General features: G+C 35.3%; 1 protein-coding gene and 1 long non-coding RNA gene across 2 annotated transcripts; one reads left to right on the forward strand and one right to left on the reverse strand.

Annotated features, from left to right (window-relative positions):
* Window positions 1-1425: 1425 nt before the first annotated feature.
* Window positions 1426-12801, reverse strand: LOC115724984 (cytochrome P450 71D11). Its single transcript, XM_061116836.1, has 3 exons — window positions 11842-12801; window positions 10486-11032; window positions 1426-1668 (listed from the first exon to the last, which is right to left on the reverse strand). Exons 1-3 carry the CDS (start codon window positions 12757-12759, stop codon window positions 1571-1573), a joined length of 1563 nt encoding a protein of 520 aa, XP_060972819.1. The 5' UTR covers window positions 12760-12801; the 3' UTR covers window positions 1426-1570.
* Window positions 9325-9866, forward strand: LOC133038688 (uncharacterized). The gene is made up of 2 exons (XR_009688180.1): window positions 9325-9368; window positions 9513-9866. It is a non-coding gene; the product is annotated as an uncharacterized LOC133038688 (long non-coding RNA).
* Window positions 12802-19225: the final 6424 nt, after the last annotated feature.

The following is a 19225-nucleotide window of genomic DNA, read 5'->3' on the forward strand; positions in this document are numbered from 1 at the left end:
CGTTATAAAACCCAGAGAGGGATTCATCCTCCAGCAAGGTTCTTAGTAGTAGACATAATAGCATTTGCATTGGCAGCAATTCAATAAACTGAATTGAAGAGCCCAGAAGCTATGAAGAAACAATTTTAGGTTGAAAACAAGTCGAAATGGCTGCAGGCCATGGATTAAGTGATGGATTCTCTACGAGATAACAAGGCTTGGGTAGCTGTGTCAAAGCCAGAGAACAAGAAGATTGTGGAGTGCAAATGGATTCTCAAGGCGAAAGAGAGAATCAATGAGAATGAACTAGTGAGGTTCAAAGCCAGGCTAGTGGCTAAGGATTTTACTTAGGTGGAAGGTATAAACTATACTTGTTAAGGAAGTATATATAGAACACACTGAGGATTTTACTTAGGTGGAAGGTATAGATTTTAAGGTTCGCTAACAAAATTACCCATAAGCAATAAAAAAAGAAAATAATATGAAATATCCAAAAGAACATCAAATATTGAACAAAAAATTACCCCAATTTGATTTCGGAGATCAGTGAAATCAAAATGATTCAACTATAAAAAATATAAAAATAAAAATCGTTATAAATTGTGGAAAAATGCAACCTCTAAGAGAGAGGGAGATGTCGGCAACAACCATCACCATCTCATGAGTTATCTCCATCAACGACCATCTTCACTAGCGCTACCATCTGCCATAGTGTTCTTTTTTCAGGAGAGAGGGAAGTTGGATTGAGAAAAAATGAGAAAGGTAGATGAGGCTTCCACGGGCGTACATCTTGAATCCATGGTAAAAACCCATCGCCAGAGTGCGACTATACTAGTTCTGACGTCTTCCTCGTGAGAGAGAGAATGGGCTGAGACGATTCATGTGAAAAAGGAGAGAGAGAAGCTACACAAAAAATCTAGTAAAAAAAGTTGTGACTAATTATAAATTATGATTCCTATAGTTGTGGCTAAAATGTCCGTGGCTAAAGGTATTAGTCACAAAAATTACAATTTGTTGTGACTAAATGTATTTTTAGTCACAATACTTATTGTGACTAAAACTAAATTAGTGACAACTTGCGTCTAAATGCTATATTTTAGTCACAAATAACTTTTTGTTGTGACTAAAAGTCACATTTAGTCACAAAAGAATTATGTTGTGACTAAAAAGTTATCACTAAAAGTAGCAATTTTTTGTATGCAATTTTTAGTGACAACTTGTGTCTAAATGCCATATTTTAGTCACAAATAACTTTTTGTTGTGACTATAAGTGACATTTAATCACAAAAAAATTATGTTGTGACTAAAAAGTTGTCACTAAAAGTAGCAGTTTTTGGTATGTAGTGTAATTTGGGGGTTTTTGGGGCCGAGCTTCATGTTTGATATGGGCAGTAACTATGAAAGCAAAGAATAAAGAATAATAAGTGAAAAACGTATATCTAGTACTTTTATTTAGTAAATATTATCTATTGATATAATTATTTGAAAGTGATACAGATTTGCTAATTTATATTACAAAGTTACTTGATATACAAAGGTTTACGTTTATTTAGTAAATATTTATTGATATAATATAATTTGAAAACGAAAACTACTTTATATTAATTGCTTTGGCCATAGAAGGTGGTTCATATTTAGAAGGAATCAAGTACAAATCCTTCTTTCTACAGACTGTAATACCAAATCTCTCTGTCATGTCCAATGTTGGAGAATTCGAGTTCAATCTCTCACACCAAGAGAGTTCAGTACACACTAAGAACATCCCACAAAACACTCAATCTCGAAACCAGTAGCAAAACCAATTTGTTAAACCAGAAAAAAATTAGAACTAGGATTGAATAATAGTCTTTCTATCTTTATTGATTATGTATCTGAATTACAAGTAAAAGAATTAAACTCAACATTACAATTACATGGTATTTATAGCTAGAACTAGGTGCTAGAGAAACCGACTAAAGTAACTGTTTTAACTAACTGACAGAGTTAGTTAAAACAGTTGCTTATGTGGCATATTACAAAGTCACACTTAGCCTATACACTTAGTCTAACAAATCTCCACCTTGACAAGTAATATCCACAAAATAGCATCCAAACAATGTTGTGAATCAACTTTGTTGGACATCCAACACATTTAGCAGCTTCAAGCAGTGAATGAACTTAGATGTAGGCAGTGCCTTAGTTAGAACATCAGCTGCATTGTTCTCAGTAGATACCTTCTCCAATTTGACTTTCCCTCCAATTAGCACATCTCTGATAAAATGCAACCTTACATCTATGTGTTTAGTTCTCTCATGGAAGACTTGGTTCTTGCTCAAGTGCAAAGCACTTTGACTGTCACATTGGATAGTTATGCACCTCTGATCTAGGCCAAATTCCATGGAGATTCCTTTGAGCCACAGGGCTTCTTTCACTGCTTCAGTACATGCAATGTACTCTGCTTCTGTTGTAGACAGAGCAACAATGGATTGTAGGTTAGATTTCCAGCAAATAGAGCATCCACTTGACTGAAAAATAAACCCAGATTGTGATCTTCTGGTGTCTAGATCACCTGCATAATCAGAATCAACAAAGCCTGTTATGTTGACAGATTCTGAATTTGCTCCATAGACCAATCCCAGTTGTCTAGTACCTTGTAAATACCTCATAATCCATTTTACCACATTCCAATGTTCCTTCCCAGGTTGTCCCATGAATCTGCTTACCATGCTGACACCATAACTGATATCTGGTCTGGTGCAGATCATCAGGTACATGAGACTGCCCACCACACTTGAGTAAGGCACCCTGTTCATATACTCAGTTTCTTCATCATCCTTAGGTGCCTGTGATTTTGACATTTTGAACAATGGTGTGTAGGGAGTCTTGACAGGTTTGACTTGATCAAAGCCAAACCTGTTGAGAATTTTAGATATGTAACCATGTTGAGACAACTTAAGAATTCTCTTTGGTCTGTCTCTAATGATGTCAATACCTAAGATTCTCTTAGCTGAACCAAGGTCTTTCATTTCGAATTCCTTGTTCAGCATAGCTTTAATTTTGTTTATCTCTTGTATGTCTTTACATGCAATAAGCATGTCATCCACATACAGTAAGAGATAAGCAGTAAATTTGTTGCTTCTGACATAAACACAGCTGTCATAAGAGCTCCTTTTGAAACCATTTCTAAGTACAAACTCATCAAACCTTTTGTACCACTGCCTTGGTGATTGCTTCAATCCATACAAGGATCTCTTTAGCTGACAAACATAATCTTCCTTTCCCTTTACTTCATATCCCTTAGGCTGCTTCATTAGTATATTCTCTTCCAAATCACCATGTAGAAAAGCTGTCTTCACATCTAGCTGTTCCAATTCCAGATCATTGATTGCAACAATACTCAACAACAATCTTATTGATGTATGTTTCACCACAGGAGAGAAGATCTCATTGTAGTCTATCCCTTCTCTTTGTGAAAAACCCTTTGCAACCAATCTGGCCTTGAATCTAGCCTTTTCTACTCCAGGAATCTCATCCTTGTGCCTATATACCCACTTGCAGCCTATAACCCTTTGCCCTTTAGGTCTTCTAATCAAATACCAGGTCTTGTTCTTGGTTAGTGAAGTCATTTCACCATCCATAGCATTATTCCACTCAATCTTATCATCAGATTGCATTGCTTCCTCATAGGTAGCTGGTTCTTCATTCCCCATTGCATCAATGCTAAGAGCATAATTAATCACATCAGCAAAACCAAACCTGTCAGGGGGTCTAGTAGCTCTTCTTTTTCTATCTCTTGTTAATTGATAATCTTGAGTGTCTTCATCTGCATCTGGTTCACCTTCAGACTCAACTATTTCATCCTCTTCTCCTTCTTCTTTCTCTGGTTCTGTAGTTCTGTCCATAACATGCTCTCTTCTGTTGGACTCCACCTCAAACTGTATAGGGCTATTAGAATTGTTCTCTGGTATGTCATTCCTTTGGATATTTGCAAGATCTTTGTACATGGTCTTCTCATCAAAGATCACATCTCTACTTACAAAGTTCTTTTGGTGATTGCCTTCTTCAATGCTCCATACTTTGTAACCCTTAACACCTTCTGGATAACCCAGAAAAATGCATTTTCTTGCCCTTGGATCTAACTTTCCTTCCTTGACATGGGCATACACAAGACAACCAAATATCCTTAGGTGATCATACCTTGCAGGCTTGCCTTTCCACACCTCAATAGGTGTTTTGAATTCGATTGCAGATGAAGGACATCTGTTAATCAAATAGCAGTCAGAATCGCCGCTTCGCCTGAAATGACTTTGGCAAACCAGCATGAATAAGCATGCATCTAACTCTTTCAAGTATAGTTCTGTTCATTCTCTCAGCAAGTCCATTTTGCTGAGGGTTTCTAGGTACTGTTAGATGCTTGCCAATTCCCACTTGCTTGCAATATTCTTTAAACTCATCTGCACAAAACTCAAGCCCATTATCTGTTCTCAACTTCTTTACCTTCTTTCCAGTTTGTGTTTCCAACATGGTTCTCAGCTCTTTAAACTTACTTAGTGACTCATTTTTATTTTTCAATATGAAAATCCAAACAAACCTTGAAAAATCATCAATGAAAATCAAGAAATACCTGGCCCCTCCTCTGGATTTTGTTCTTGATGGCCCCCACAAATCTGAGTGTAGATAATCAACAATTCCTTCTGTTGTGTGTCTTCCAGTGCCAAACTTGACCTTTGTAGCTTTTCCAAGAATGCATTGTTCACACAACTCCATAGGTTGTATCTGGTCCTTGCCAAATACTCCAAGTTTACTCAGAATTTTCAAGCCACCATAGCTTATATGACCCAGTCTTCTGTGCCAAATTAGAGTTGGTTCTTCACTCCTTTGAGCCACTGTATTTGCTTGATTATTGAATGTGTTTCCTTGTAATACATAGATGCCATTCATTACAGTAGCCCTCATCACTACCATAGATCCCTTTGTCACCTTCAATGAGCCATTCTCAACCTTTACTGAGTAACCATCATGATCAAGCATTGCCATCGAGATCAGATTTCTTTTAATTTCAGGAACATGTCTCACATGTTCAAGAACTGTAACTCCACCACCAGTCATTTGAAGCTTCACTGATCCAATTCCCACAATTGGACATGAATGGTTATCACCTAACTTCACAGAGCCACTGTTGATAATCTTGTAATTCATGAATTGCTTCTTGTCAGGACAGATATGGAAAGAACACCCAGAGTCTATGATCCAACCAGTATCTGACTTGTCTTTAGAGATTACCAACACACTTGCACTGTCATAACCATCACTGTCATCTCCATCAGAGACTACATCTGCAGTACCATTCTTCTTGGAGTTGTAATCTTTTAGAATTGGACAATCTTTCTTTAAATGACTTGTCTTGTTACATAGAAAACATCTTCTTTTGAACTTGGCATTAGCCTTGCCTTTGTTTCCACTGCTTTGATCCCTGTTCTCCTTCTTTGAACCTTTTCCTCTGACAAAGAGCCCTTCACCATTATTGTCTTCTTGTTTATCTGCCTTTCTCTTCATTTCTTTTGACATTAGAGCACTCTGAACCTCCTCTAGTGTCAAAGACTCTCTACCGTACATCATGGTGTCAACAAAATGCTCATAGCTTTCTGTTGGAAGAGAATTTAAAACAATGATGGCCTGGTCTTCATCCTCCACCTTGATTCCAATATTCTCTAAATCAAGGATCACTTTATTGAAATCATCCAAATGATCTTCAATTTCTTTTCCTGGTGTCATCTTAAAAGAATACAGTTTCTGTTTAAGAAATAACCTGTTTGCCAACGATTTTGTCATGTACAAGCTCTCCAATTTCTTCCAAACACCAGCTGCTGATTCTTCTTTTGAGATTTCCCTGAGAACTTTGTCACCTAGACTTAAAATAATGGCACTGTGTGCCTTATCGAGAAGCTCTGTTTTCTCCTTTTCTGTCAGATCACCAGGTAAGTTCTTCTCCCCCAATAGAGCATCCTGCAGACCATGTTGAACCAGAAGTGCTCTCATCTTGACACGCCACAACCCAAAGTCATTCTTCCCTGTAAACTTTTCAAGATCGAATTTGACATTCCCCATCTTCTTGCTCGATTGATCACCTGGTTCTGAAGCTTGAACCGACAGAGCAAATCACCTTTCTTGATCAATCAAGAATTGACTTCAAACAGCTTCAAGATCCATCTTCGATCAACCCCAGCTCTGATACCACTTGTTGGAGAATTCGAGTTCAATCTCTCACACCAAGAGAGTTCAGTACACACTAAGAACATCCCACAAAACACTCAATCTCGAAACCAGTAGCAAAACCAATTTGTTAAACCAGAAAAAAATTAGAACTAGGATTGAATAATAGTCTTTCTATCTTTATTGATTATGTATCTGAATTACAAGTAAAAGAATTAAACTCAACATTACAATTACATGCACTACAAGAATTTTCCTATATAATTACATTTAGTAATAACACTTTAGAAAAAACGTTACGAATCCAAGAAAAAAAAAAGCGTTACTGACTACTAATCTCCTATATTAATTTCTTAACGTTTTTTTTATAAGTATATTTATTAAGGTTTGAGAAAAATCTGAGAGGATTTTCTAATTTCAAAAATAGAGAAAAGCCATTTTCGTCACTTGTCTCTCTCCATCGCTCTCCCCAATTTCTCATTATCGCAATTCACAATCTCTCTCTCTCTCTCTCCCTCTCTCTCTCTCTCTCTCTCTCTCTCTCTCTCTCTCTCTCTCTCTCGTCGTTTGTGTATATGGAGCCATGGCTGCCTGCGGCTTCGTCAAGCTCAACGCCTCATCTTTCAACTGGATCGATCAACAGTCATCTGCGCCGAGTTACCATCCCGATCCGCGCCGGGGCTTACACTGATGAACTCGTTAAAATCGCTGTGAGTTTCTTTGATTAATTAGAAATCATTACACCTGTCGATATATAAATTTTTATTAATTTTTCGTTTGATTTGATTTCGTGGCTAATCAAAAGCTTTCTTAGACCTTGATCAATTTTTTCTTTTATTTCGTTCCGATTGTAACGAGATAATCTTTGAATTTAATTAAATAGACTGTATATGAGGAGGTATGTACACAATCCATAGTTCCGATTGTAATTTTTTGAAATCTCTGCTTTTCTTCTATGACTTATATACTTACTGTAATTTATTTATATGATCTCTGATCAGCCAGTCAGTGTTAAAGCAATTAAATTAAATCAATCTCAGTAGCACTATTATCATAGTTCATCCGGTTCTCCATGTTTTTCAAAGCAACAAGCAGTCCTCCTCTTGGCTCTCCACTTTAGATTTGTATTCTTTTTATTTAGATTAGATTTTGGAGGTGTATAATAAATTATTTTTGGTAAGGGATGATAGATACAGAGATTTTGTTTTATCATTTTCAAAACTTTGTTTTGTTTCTTGGCACCATATATTTAATTTTTTTTTGTTATGTTATGACTAATCAAAGATGTTTGTAAAGTATTTATGAGAGTTTGCAAATATTGTCAAGAATATAATGTAATGTTAAAAGGAATGTGGTTTCAACTCAAATTGTGAGTTTTTATTTCTTATGCTACTGCTGGCTAATTAACTGCTTTGCAAAAAGGCCTAATTTTGTCGTTGTTAAAATGTTGTATCGAGGTGCTTGGTAAAAGTTGTGTTTGCCTTATGTATTGGTTTTTATTTGAGCACATTTTATTTTGGGAATTTTGTTTCTGTGTCTCTCTATGTATATATATTTGGTAAAATTTATTACAATTACCATTCCTTTGATTAATTAGGTTGGCTGCCCTTTGCACTACTCATTTTGTGCAACTGGAAATTGGGGCTTTTGAAGGAATCTTCAGCCACATGAAATTGTTGAGCAGGTTTGAACAAGATAGAAATAGTTAATTGTAAATTGTTTAATAATTTGTCTTAAGATGAATTATATTCTCTTCATGTATACAACCCATCACATAATTATTCTTAACTTTGGCTCACCCAAACTCTCTATTTTCATATTTTTTGGTTGACATAGCATTGCTGGTGCAGCATGGGAAACAATGGTATCTCAGGTATGGATGTGATGCTACCCTTTTCAACAGTGTATTAGTGTAAAACTCTTTCCTTCTTCTTCTTCTTTTTCAAACTCAACAAATAAAACGGAAACTTAAAGTACTCTAGCAAATTAATAAATATATTTGTTTAGTTATTAGACTAATTCTGCAATTGAAAAGAGTTTGTTGAGCTTGATCTTTCTCCTATAACACAATATAATGTTTCACTCTTTTGGGATGAGAATAAATTGGTTAAAAGTTGTTAATTTGTTCCTCTTGCAACTACTTATTTAATATATTATTGGCTTTATTTGGGATTGGATTATCAAGGCGGGGTTACGGATGATACGGAGATTACGTTTAGGTATTATTTTCCGTTTGGTTAGGCGGGAGTTTTGTTGTTTGTTTGTTTGTTACTTTACGTATTCTTGTTTTTGCCTAAATCGTGTCTTGTGCGATTTTTATATTTTTCAACTAGAAAGAAAAGCAAATAGCTGTCATGAGTGACTTATAGCTAACTTTGAAGACTAGTTAGTTTTTACTTTTGATAAAAACACCATATTTATATCATGTAAATACAACACACACTCTCTTACAGAGATGGTATTTTTACTAATATATATATATATATACACATATATACAGAGATAATAACACATTGTGTTGTAGCGTAACCTCCATCGAAGGTTTAAGATGAGCAACATGATCAACCGAGATTCTTTCTCGCTTCTACCGTATATGAAAGAGGTCCAACAAAAAAAAAAGTGTAAGTAACTCTGATCAATAATAGCTAAAAGAGTTAATAGCCCATGGATACTAGTGTCTAACCTTAATAATGTAGCTTAAATCGTAATATCTTTTGATGTGTTCGATGGAGATGCACATAGGGTAATTGTTAAGGAAGTTGTTTTAGAATACTGAAAAGTATTATATACTATGATTGATAAAAGGTTTTTATAAGTGATTTATGAGGTGTTCTTAGTTTATGAATACTCATGTTAACATTGATACTTTCTATTTTTTTAATTTTCATCAATATCTTGTTCGAAAAAAAGAAATTGGTTACTAGTTAATAATCATACTTCTTTGTATAGTTTTTAATGCAAGGAACAGTTGGTCGGTATGCACCAGTGTTCGAGAAGTACCGGTAAAAAGCGAGTCATTTATGTGTGGTTGTATCGTAAAGAGTAGCCGGAATGTTCGAAGACTCCTATTGGTCTTATTTTCAAGCGAGAGATGGAACAACTATCTACTCGACTACCTCACTTCTTCCGGTAAATACCTCAAGTGTGCTTCCGGCAATGTTGCTCCCTCTCAACTTCTTTCATTCTTTAAAGCTCAGGTAATCAACTCTAAATGAGCTATTGTAAAAATCCCTGATGATGTTTCTTTCAAAAATTTCTTATAAAGTATTTAAACTGAAATGTTTGTTATGTGTTTGACAAAATGTCTCAACCATTGATTATGTTACATGTTACTTTTTTAGGTTGATTAAATTTTGGGAGACAACCCCAGAGCTACAAGCTACATGGTTGGGTAGGGAAACAACTACCCTCGTCAAGTTCACCACAGGGATTCTTCCATTGTTTCATAGAAGGTCAATCCTAAATTTGTTGCTTGCCGAGAGGGTTATGCCACTTGGTTTTGCCGCAAAGGCTTGGCTGCACCTGCAAACTGCGCATTTCAGACTCATGTAATATTATGTATATCGACCATAAATGTTAAATGTTACAAATAGATTTTTGACTCATTAGAAATTACATGAGCTTTGATCATGTTATTGTTTACTTGGAATACATGTATTGAATATTTTGATAATATACAAAATATATTAGATTGTTATTTCATTATTTGGACAAAGTGTTATTATTGAGAAATTAGCAATATTAAAATGTAACATTTCTTAATATGTAACATAATAATAATGTAATTAAAAATTATATGATTACATTTAAAAATGTTATTAAATGAATATAACATAAGAGAAATGATAACATTAAAAAATAGTTATTATTAAGAAATTATAACAACATAAAAATGTAATATATCTTCATACATAACATAATAATAATGTAATTAAAACATATACGATTACATTTTGAAAATGTTATTAATAAATGTAACATAATGAACCATAACACTAAATTAATGTTAACTATTATAATATATAACACTAAAATAATGTTACAATATGCTATTTAATAACATGTAAAAAATGTAATTAAATGTCAATACTTTTAATTACATGGGCTGTCTTAACAGTTGCTAAAATGTTATAAAATACATTTAATTACATTTTTTCAGTGTTATCGTAAATATTTTTTCTTGTAGTGATGGTATTTATAGCTAGAACTAGGTGCTAGAGAAACCGACTAAAGTAACTGTTTTAACTAACTGACAGAGTTAGTTAAAACAGTTGCTTATGTGGCATATTACAAAGTCACACTTAGCCTATACACTTAGTCTAACATCCAACTCTTCAGGTTTCATTCCATTGGGAAGTTTCCAATCGAAATGATATAGCAAAAATGCTAGAGGAAGCTCAATACTGGTGAGAGCAAATGATATTCCGGGACATATTCTCCTTCCAGCGCCGAATGGGATAAACTCAAAATTATTTCCCTTAAAATCAATAGAGCTTTCAAGAAACCTCTCTGGCATAAAACTCTCAGGTTCAGTCCAATATTTAGGATCTCTTCCAATTGCCCATGCATTTACAAGTATCTTAGTTTTCATAGGAATTTCATAACCATTAATATCACACTTTTCTCTACTTTCTCTTGGAAATAACATGGCAGCTGGGGGATGCAACCTTAAAGTTTCTTTCACAACTGATTTTAAGTATGTCATCTCATTGATTGAAGATTCATCCACAAACCCTTTTTCGGCAAAGACTTCTCTAACCTCGTCTTGAGCTTTTTTCATCACTCTTGGATTTCTCATCATTTCTGCCATAGCCAACTCCATAGTTACTGATGATGTATCACTCCCAGCTCCAAATATGCTCTGCATTTTTTTTTTAACCAATTAAGAATGTTAATTTATCACGAAATTTGATAATAATTTTTATATAAGCATTTTGCAGCAGCTTGGATCATTGCATTAGGCCTCCATTTTATGAGGCTCAATTTTATTTATTTTCTTATTATGTAATGACCTATTTTTTTTTTTTTCTATTATATATATGTAAATAAAAACTTTATAATTGAAAGTTTTAGAATTTTTTTTTCCTTAAAAAAAGTTGGTAATAGAATTGTAATGCACATTTAGAACGTGTCTTAGAAAAAAAAAAAAAGATAGAACGTATTTGAAAAAAGTTAGTAATGCACACGAATTTTGTTTTATTTAAAGGGCCTAATTTTAAACTTTTGTTCTAATTAAGCCCCCCGAAATTCTTGGGCCAGTCCTAGAAAATATATTATATAGGAGTAATTACATAAGACACTATATTTTGTAAAAAAAATTACACGTATATGTTTATAGAATTATTTTTTTTATATTTTGATGGTTTTTCATAAAAACAACACGAAAACAATAAGAAAACTACATAAAAGTAACATGAAAGTAACATCTAAATAATATCAAAACAACAATAAAAAATAATAAACAGATAACAAAAAATCAACAACAAATTAACAAGAGTATATAAAAAGACCATATTTTTTGTAAATAAAATCAAAAAATCGTAAAAATATTTAAAATTCTGTGAAACTGTTTTTTTGTAATTTTTTTGTTGTTTTTGTGTACTTTATGAAATAATCCCATATATTATATATATATATATAGAGAGAGAGAGAGAGAGAGAGAGAGCTTACAGCAATAATTGCTTTAAGATTGTCCTTTGTTAATGTGAACTTATTAGGATCTTCACTTTTATGAAACCTCAAAAGAACATCAACCAAGTCTTCCTCTTCTCCACTTTTCTTTGTGGGTGATTTGATCTCCTTGTCTTGATCATCTATATGTAACTTGATAATTCTGTCCACTATTCTTGAAGACCTTAGTTTCAAATCTTTGAATTTACTTATAGTATACCAATCAAGAAAACTCAAAGATGGAAACACATCTCCAAATGCAAACCCTGCAGACAATTTCACAGTTTCCTTCATAATATATACGAAGTCATCATGATCACTTCTTTTCTCGCCAAAGGCAGCCCTAGCTATGATGCTATAAGACAAACTTTTCAACATTTGAGTAAGATTGATAGGTGAGCCAACTTTTGAAGCTATATTTTTTACAATATTAAACGACTCTTCTTCTCTAATGGGTTGAAAAGTTTTAACCCTAGATAGGGTTAGAAGCTCTTGCACACAAATCTTTTTTACCTCTTTCCAATACTGACCATATGGAGCAAATATAATGTCCGTACCATTATATGCCAAGATTTGCGTAACAAGATTATTGGGTCTTGATGCAAGAGCATTATCATGGACTTTCATGACCTCTTTAGCATACTCTGGTGATGAAACTACTATGGTTGGAACTTGTCCAATTTTGAGGTACATAAATGGTCCATGTTTTTTGGCTAAGTCTCTGAATGTGTGATGAGGCAAAGGGCCCAAAAGTTGGTGCAAGTTTCCCAGGAAGGGTAGTCTCCATGGACCTGGGGGTAGTTTTGAAGCTGAGTTATTGCTTGTTTGAGCTCTCTTCAAGAGTATGCTCACCACAATAATCATAAAAAATGAAAAGAGAAGGACTTGGAAAGAGGGTATTATTTGTTGGAACTCCATGTATTAATTATTTGTTTGTGAAATCACCAATAATACTTCGTTCGATATATGTATATAATATGTTATTAGTGGTACTAATTACCCTGTATTAACCAATCAATACTGTAGTAATTTCTGTTAGTTGCAGTCAGTTATTTTAACTGATTCTTGTCCTTACTTTGTATCTTCTTTTGCTTATAAATAAAGGTACTAACTCACAGTTGTGAGTTAAGCTTTCTTGCTATCATTCCTCTGTTTTCTCTTCTCTACAGTTTTACTGTAAATGGTCTTTACCTCTGTTTGGTCTTTACCATTAATGTTAGCTTGTTAAGCTTCTACATGGTATCAGAAGTCTCCAATGGAGTCAACGATTCCATCTCCCGATCCTACTCCTTCCTCTATCACTGCCTCTCCACAAGTAGTTCCTGCACCATCTTCCAATTCAAGCTCCTCTGTTTGGAATCCTTTTTCCAGTTCTTTATCCACATCTCTTACCATCAAATTGGATCGCACAAACTTCCTTTCTTGGAAGTCTCAAGTAGTTCCTACAGTCATTGGGCACGATCTTGATGACATTCTTTTCAGTGATGCTTCTCCTCCTCAAATCTTGATCGATGGCACTCTCAACCCCTCATATCAGCAATGGAAGAAACGGGATCAACTTCTTCTCTCTTGGCTTCGGTCCTCCATGACTGAAGGAGTTCTTGCTTCTGTGGCTAATCATCACAATTCCTTTGCTGTATGGCGTGCCTTGGAGCAGAGATTTGCTAGTCAATCTCGTGCTCGATTGCTTCAATTAAAAGGTCAGTTTTCTAATGTGAACAAAGGCAATCTCTCCATCTCTGATTATGTGGATAAAGTTCAGATGCTTGCTGATTCCTTGACTATTGCTGGGTCTAACATTCGTGATCAAGACATCATTCTTCAGATCTTGAATGGTCTCGGTGCTGAATTTGATCCCGTAGTTTCTGGAATCACATCAAGAAGTGATTCTTTGTCTCTTGATGAGGTTCAAGCTCTTCTCATGTCTCATGAGAGTCGGCTTGAACACCATAGCTCCGTATCTGATATTTCCATGAAGCTTCAAGCCAATCTTGCTGTTGGAAATAATAGATTCAACTCAAGCAAATACATCCCTCCACATGCTCGAGGAAATGTCAATGACACATCTTCAAGAACTGTTGGCAGAGGCGGTTATCGTGGATCCTTCTCTTTTCCAAATCGTTTGGTGTGTCAACTATGCCTCAAAAGTGGTCACACTGCTGCTGTGTGCCACTACAGGTTCGATAAAAATTTTGTCCCACCAAAGCCGAATGCTGCTCCACCTCGTGCTTATCTCACAGAATTGGAAATGGAAAGTGACTATCAGGTATACAACTCCTCTGTTTTACCTGACTTTGGTGATGATAATCTCTGGTTTATTGATACAGGAGCTAATGTTCATGTGACCAATGGATCTGAAAATCTTGAATCTCCCTCTCCCTACACTGGCACCGAATCCTTGGCTGTTGGTGATGGTAAGCAATTATTCATCACTCACATAGGGTCTACTCGTTTGTCTCCCAATAGTCCATATCCTTTACAATTAAATTCTGTTCTTAATGTGCCTACCATGAAAAAGAATTTAGTTAGTGTCTCTAAACTAACTCATGACAATGATGTCTATCTTGAATTTCACAAAAATTGTTGTTTTGTAAAGGACAAACTCACAGGAGCTGTTCTTCTCAAGGGACCAGTTAAAGATGGCCTCTATGTGCTTGGTGATACCAACCATTCAGCTACTGCATTACAATGCAATTTGGCTACTGTGTCTCGCTTTCAATATAGTCCTAGTATTCCTAGTATTACTACTGAATGTAATAATGCTACTGGTCCTACAGTAGCTCCTTGTACTATGCTCAATGATAATAAAGACAATGAATTTCCTTCTCCCTCAAATTGTTTTTCTACTGCTTTGTCTACTACATTACAGCAAGATGTGAATGTTTGGCACCAAAAATTAGGCCATCCATCTGCTGCAATTTTAAGCAGAATTTTACAATCAATTCCTCATTCTGGCACCTTAAAAGATCTACACTTTTGTGTTGCTTGCCAAAAAGGAAAGAGTCATAAACAACCTTATTCATTGTCTACTAGTCATGCTTCCCACCCTCTCGAATTAATACATACTGATTTATGGGGTCCTTCCCATGTTTCTTCTAAAGAGGGTTTTCAATACTACATTCATTTTATAGATGACCATACTAGGTATACATGGATCTATCCTTTGACACTTAAGTCTCAAGCCTTTGATGTCTTTCTTAAATTTAAAAATATGGCAGAAAAACAATTTAATTTGCCAATTAAATGTGTCCAATCTGATTGGGGAGGGGAGTATAGATCTTTTGCTAAATTCTTAAGTGCCCAAGGAATTCATTTTCAGCATCCTTGTCCACATGATCATGAACAAAATGGAAGAGCTGAAAGGAAGCATAGGCACATAACTGAGACTGGTTTGGTGCTTCTTGCTCAATCTGGATTATCTTTATCATATTGGTGGTATGCTTTTCAAGCTGCAGTGTTTACCATCAATCGACTTCCAAGTGTTGTTCTTGGTTTTAAAAGTCCCTATGAATGTCTCTTTGGAAGTCTACCCGATTACAAAATACTTAAGCCTTTTGGTTGTGCCTGTTTCCCACACTTGAGGCCATACAACAATCACAAACTTGACTATAGATCGGATCAATGCATATTTCTTGGTTATTCCTCTCATCACAAAGGATATCTTTGTGAAAATTCAAATGGAAGGATATACATCGCCAGAAATGTAGTCTTTAATGAGAGCTATTTTCCAGCCTTCATCAATCAGGTACAACAATCTCCCTCGGCTTCATTTCCTCATTCTTTTTTCTAATAATACTGCTGGTGCTAATTCTATTTTTGGTTGTCCTACTTTCTCAACCAATCCCACAATATACAACCAACACCAACCACAAATCTCTACCCGAGTACCTGTGCCTCCACCCTCTCGGCCTCAGCCACATATATCTCCTCCTCCGGCATCCATACCAGAAAATAACCATCCACTTCCCATACCAGATTCACCTATCCCAGATATTCCTTCACCTCAAACACATACCAACAGCTCCAATATATCCCTGCCCACTGCCTCCACTTTGCAGCAAACTGCTGTTGCATCTGTGTCTGCAACAGATGTCACCACTGATCCGACTTCAGCAACTACAAATGCAGGTGCAAATTCTGGTATGCAACAGCCTCAACCTCCTACTTCTAGCATTATCTCTCGCGTCCATCATATGAAAACAAGGTCTCAAAGTGGGATTTACAAACCGAAGGCATACTTGGCTACTAGACATCCACTCAAAGAATCTCTATTTCCCACTGAACCAAGATCAGTTCAGCAAGCAATCAAAGATCCAAACTGGTTCAAATCTATGCAGCGAGAAAATACAGCATTGATCAGGTCTAATACATGGACTCTTGTTCCATATCATCCGGATATGCATGTTATTGACAACAAGTGGGTCTATCGAATTAAGCTTAATGCTGATGGGTCTTTAAACACCTACAAGTCCCGATTAGTAGCCAAAGGGTATCTCCAAACACCTGGGATTGATTATGAAGAGACTTTTAGTCCTGTGGTCAAACCAAATCACGGTTAGGACAGCTTTATCTCTACCGTCACTTCAAATTGGCCTGTCAAACAATTGGATGTTAGTAATGCATTCTTGAATGGTGATTTACATGAGACGGTCTACATGAGACAGCCAAAGGGTTTTGAGGATCCCACAAGACCAAATCATGTGTGTCATCTCCATAAAGCTATCTATGGCTTAAAGCAAGCTCCTAGAGCTTGGAATGAAAAGTTGAGGAACACTCTACTACAGTGGGGATTTCAAGCTTCTAGATCTGACACTTCCCTTTTTGTCTATGGCACGGGCTCTAACTTGATCATCTTACTAGTGTATGTTGATGACATACTAGTAACTGGACCTAATTCTGCCCTCATTTCCAAATTGGTGACTGATCTCAATACTTCATTTGCTTTAAAAGACTTGGGTCCTATACATTATTTTTTGGGAATTGAAATTTTCCGAGATGCAAGTGGTATGTACCTCTCCCAAAGTAAGTATATCACTGATTTACTTACTCGACTACAACTTGATGGTGTCAAAAGTTGTCCAAATCCAGCAAGTTCTCATCAAAAATTGTCCCTAACCGATGGTGATCCTTTCCAAGATCCAAGTCTTTATCGAAGTACTCTTGGTGCACTGCAGTATCTTACTTTAACTCGGCCTGATGTCGCATTCATCATCAACAAGCTTAGTCAATTTATTCATGCACCTACTGTTAATCATTGGGAGGCATGCAAACGACTACTTCGATATCTCAAAGGGACAATAACTGAAGGCTTATTACTTCGACCAGCTGCATGTATGGACATTTCTGCTTATTCTGATGCGGATTGGGCTAGTGCGATTGATGATAGAAAATCAACAGGTGGTTATGTTGTTTTTCTTGGTGGTAACCTTGTCTCTTGGTCAGCAAAGAAGCAAAACGTCGTGGCACGATCTAGCACTGAAAGTGAGTTTCGAAGTTTAGCTAACACAGCTGCTGAAATCAAATGGCTTGTTAACTTGCTGTCCGAATTACACATATCTCTTGCCTCTCCTCCGGTTATTTGGGTTGATAATCAAGGGGCTGCTGCACTTGCAGCCAATCCAATCTTCCATGCTCGATCTAAACATATCGAAATTGATCTTCACTTCGTTAGAGATCAAATACTTGCAAAAGAACTTTCGGTCAGATATGTTCCTGCTGTAGATCAGGTGGCTGATTCACTCACCAAAGCTTTGTCCACTGATCGGTTCATGTATCTCAAAGGCAAACTAAAAATGGCTGCTACCCCTTTTCGTTTGAGGGGGGATATTAACCAATCAATACTGTAGTAATTTCTGTTAGTTGCAGTCAGTTATTTTAACTGATTCTTGTCCTTACTTTGTATCTTCTTTTGCTTATAAATAAAGGTACTAACTCACAGTTGTGAGTTAAGCTTTCTTGCTATCATTCCTCTGTTTTCTCTTCTCTACAGTTTTACTGTAAATGGTCTTTACCTCTGTTTGGTCTTTACCATTAATGTTAGCTTGTTAAGCTTCTACACCCTGAGAGTTTGGTCACTTTTGTACTATAGTTATTTAAGTCTAGAATGTAAGCTTGAGGTTAGGTTAGTTAAAAATAGTCTAATTCTTGTATTACCAAAAAAAGTTAAATAAAAAAAGATGAATGGTTTTAACTTTTGTAAATATACCATTGTATAGATAAATTTAAGCCCTTCTAAATGGAGGTGCTTATAAGTTGTACAAAGTAGTTTTTGGAGTAATGAATATATTCTGATTCATTAAAAAAAAAAAAAAGTTTATTTCGCTTTCAAATAAGTAAATGAAGAGTGTTCCTTAAAAAATGGTTGTTAATAACGTTTTGGTTAGGGCAACTGGGAACTATATATTGAGCTATAAAGTAGCCATATTTAAAAATCTATAAACTATCTATAACTAATAGATGAGCATTGCTATATATTTTGCACAACTTTCAGATGGTATCTTGCAAATGATTAGTGATATTTCATATTTGTTATTAATTTAAATTGTCTCACACTATATTCTTAATTATATTAATAGTGATATGACACCACTAGTGCCTTTTTATGCACATTAGATTTATCAATTCAAAACGTTATTCTCGCACCCTTCAACCACCCTATCCCTATACACTAGATCTTTAGGTCATTTTAATAACCTTTTTATTTTTTTGTTTTTTATAGTGAAAAAATATACTTGTTTTAGTCTATAGGTTACCGCATTCAATTATTTTAGTGTTATTTTTGTCTAACAAAATTAATAATAATGTAGAAGAAATGAGCAATTAGAAGATTCTTTGGAAGAAATGTACAGAGTGGGATTTTTAAAATACAAAAGGACTAAAATATCTACGAGAGTCTAAGTTGATCAGTGCTACAGAGAATAGAGACCTTAAGGGTATGTTCGGTAGAAGAAGAGTAAAAGGAAAGAATGTATTGAAGAAAACTGGTAAGAAGAAAAACAATAAGATGTTTGGGTGCCAAGAATGTAGCTTTATGGAATTAAAAGAGTTGTTAGTGAAAGCTTTTCTAATTTAAAAATAAGGCAAAGAACAATTAAAGCAATAAAACAATATTAACACCAAGATATACTAGTTCAAGTCCGATAGATCGATATGATCTGTGACTCTATTCATCATCACCACACCACCAAATTCTCTTTATTGATTGAGCAAGAACATGCACAATACAGTCGAGATCGATTCTGTAATGAATTATCTAAAAGTGTTTCAACTCTCACACTTTTACTCAAGAATCTTCTTTATCTACAGAAGATTTTTTAAACAAAACCCTAACCCAATTTCTCTATTTTATGGGTACCTTTCTCTCTACCTCTCAATCTTCTCCCTC

This window comes from Cannabis sativa, chromosome 6 (assembly GCF_029168945.1).
Source record: "Cannabis sativa cultivar Pink pepper isolate KNU-18-1 chromosome 6, ASM2916894v1, whole genome shotgun sequence".
In the NCBI taxonomy this organism is placed as follows: Eukaryota; Viridiplantae; Streptophyta; class Magnoliopsida; order Rosales; family Cannabaceae; genus Cannabis; species Cannabis sativa.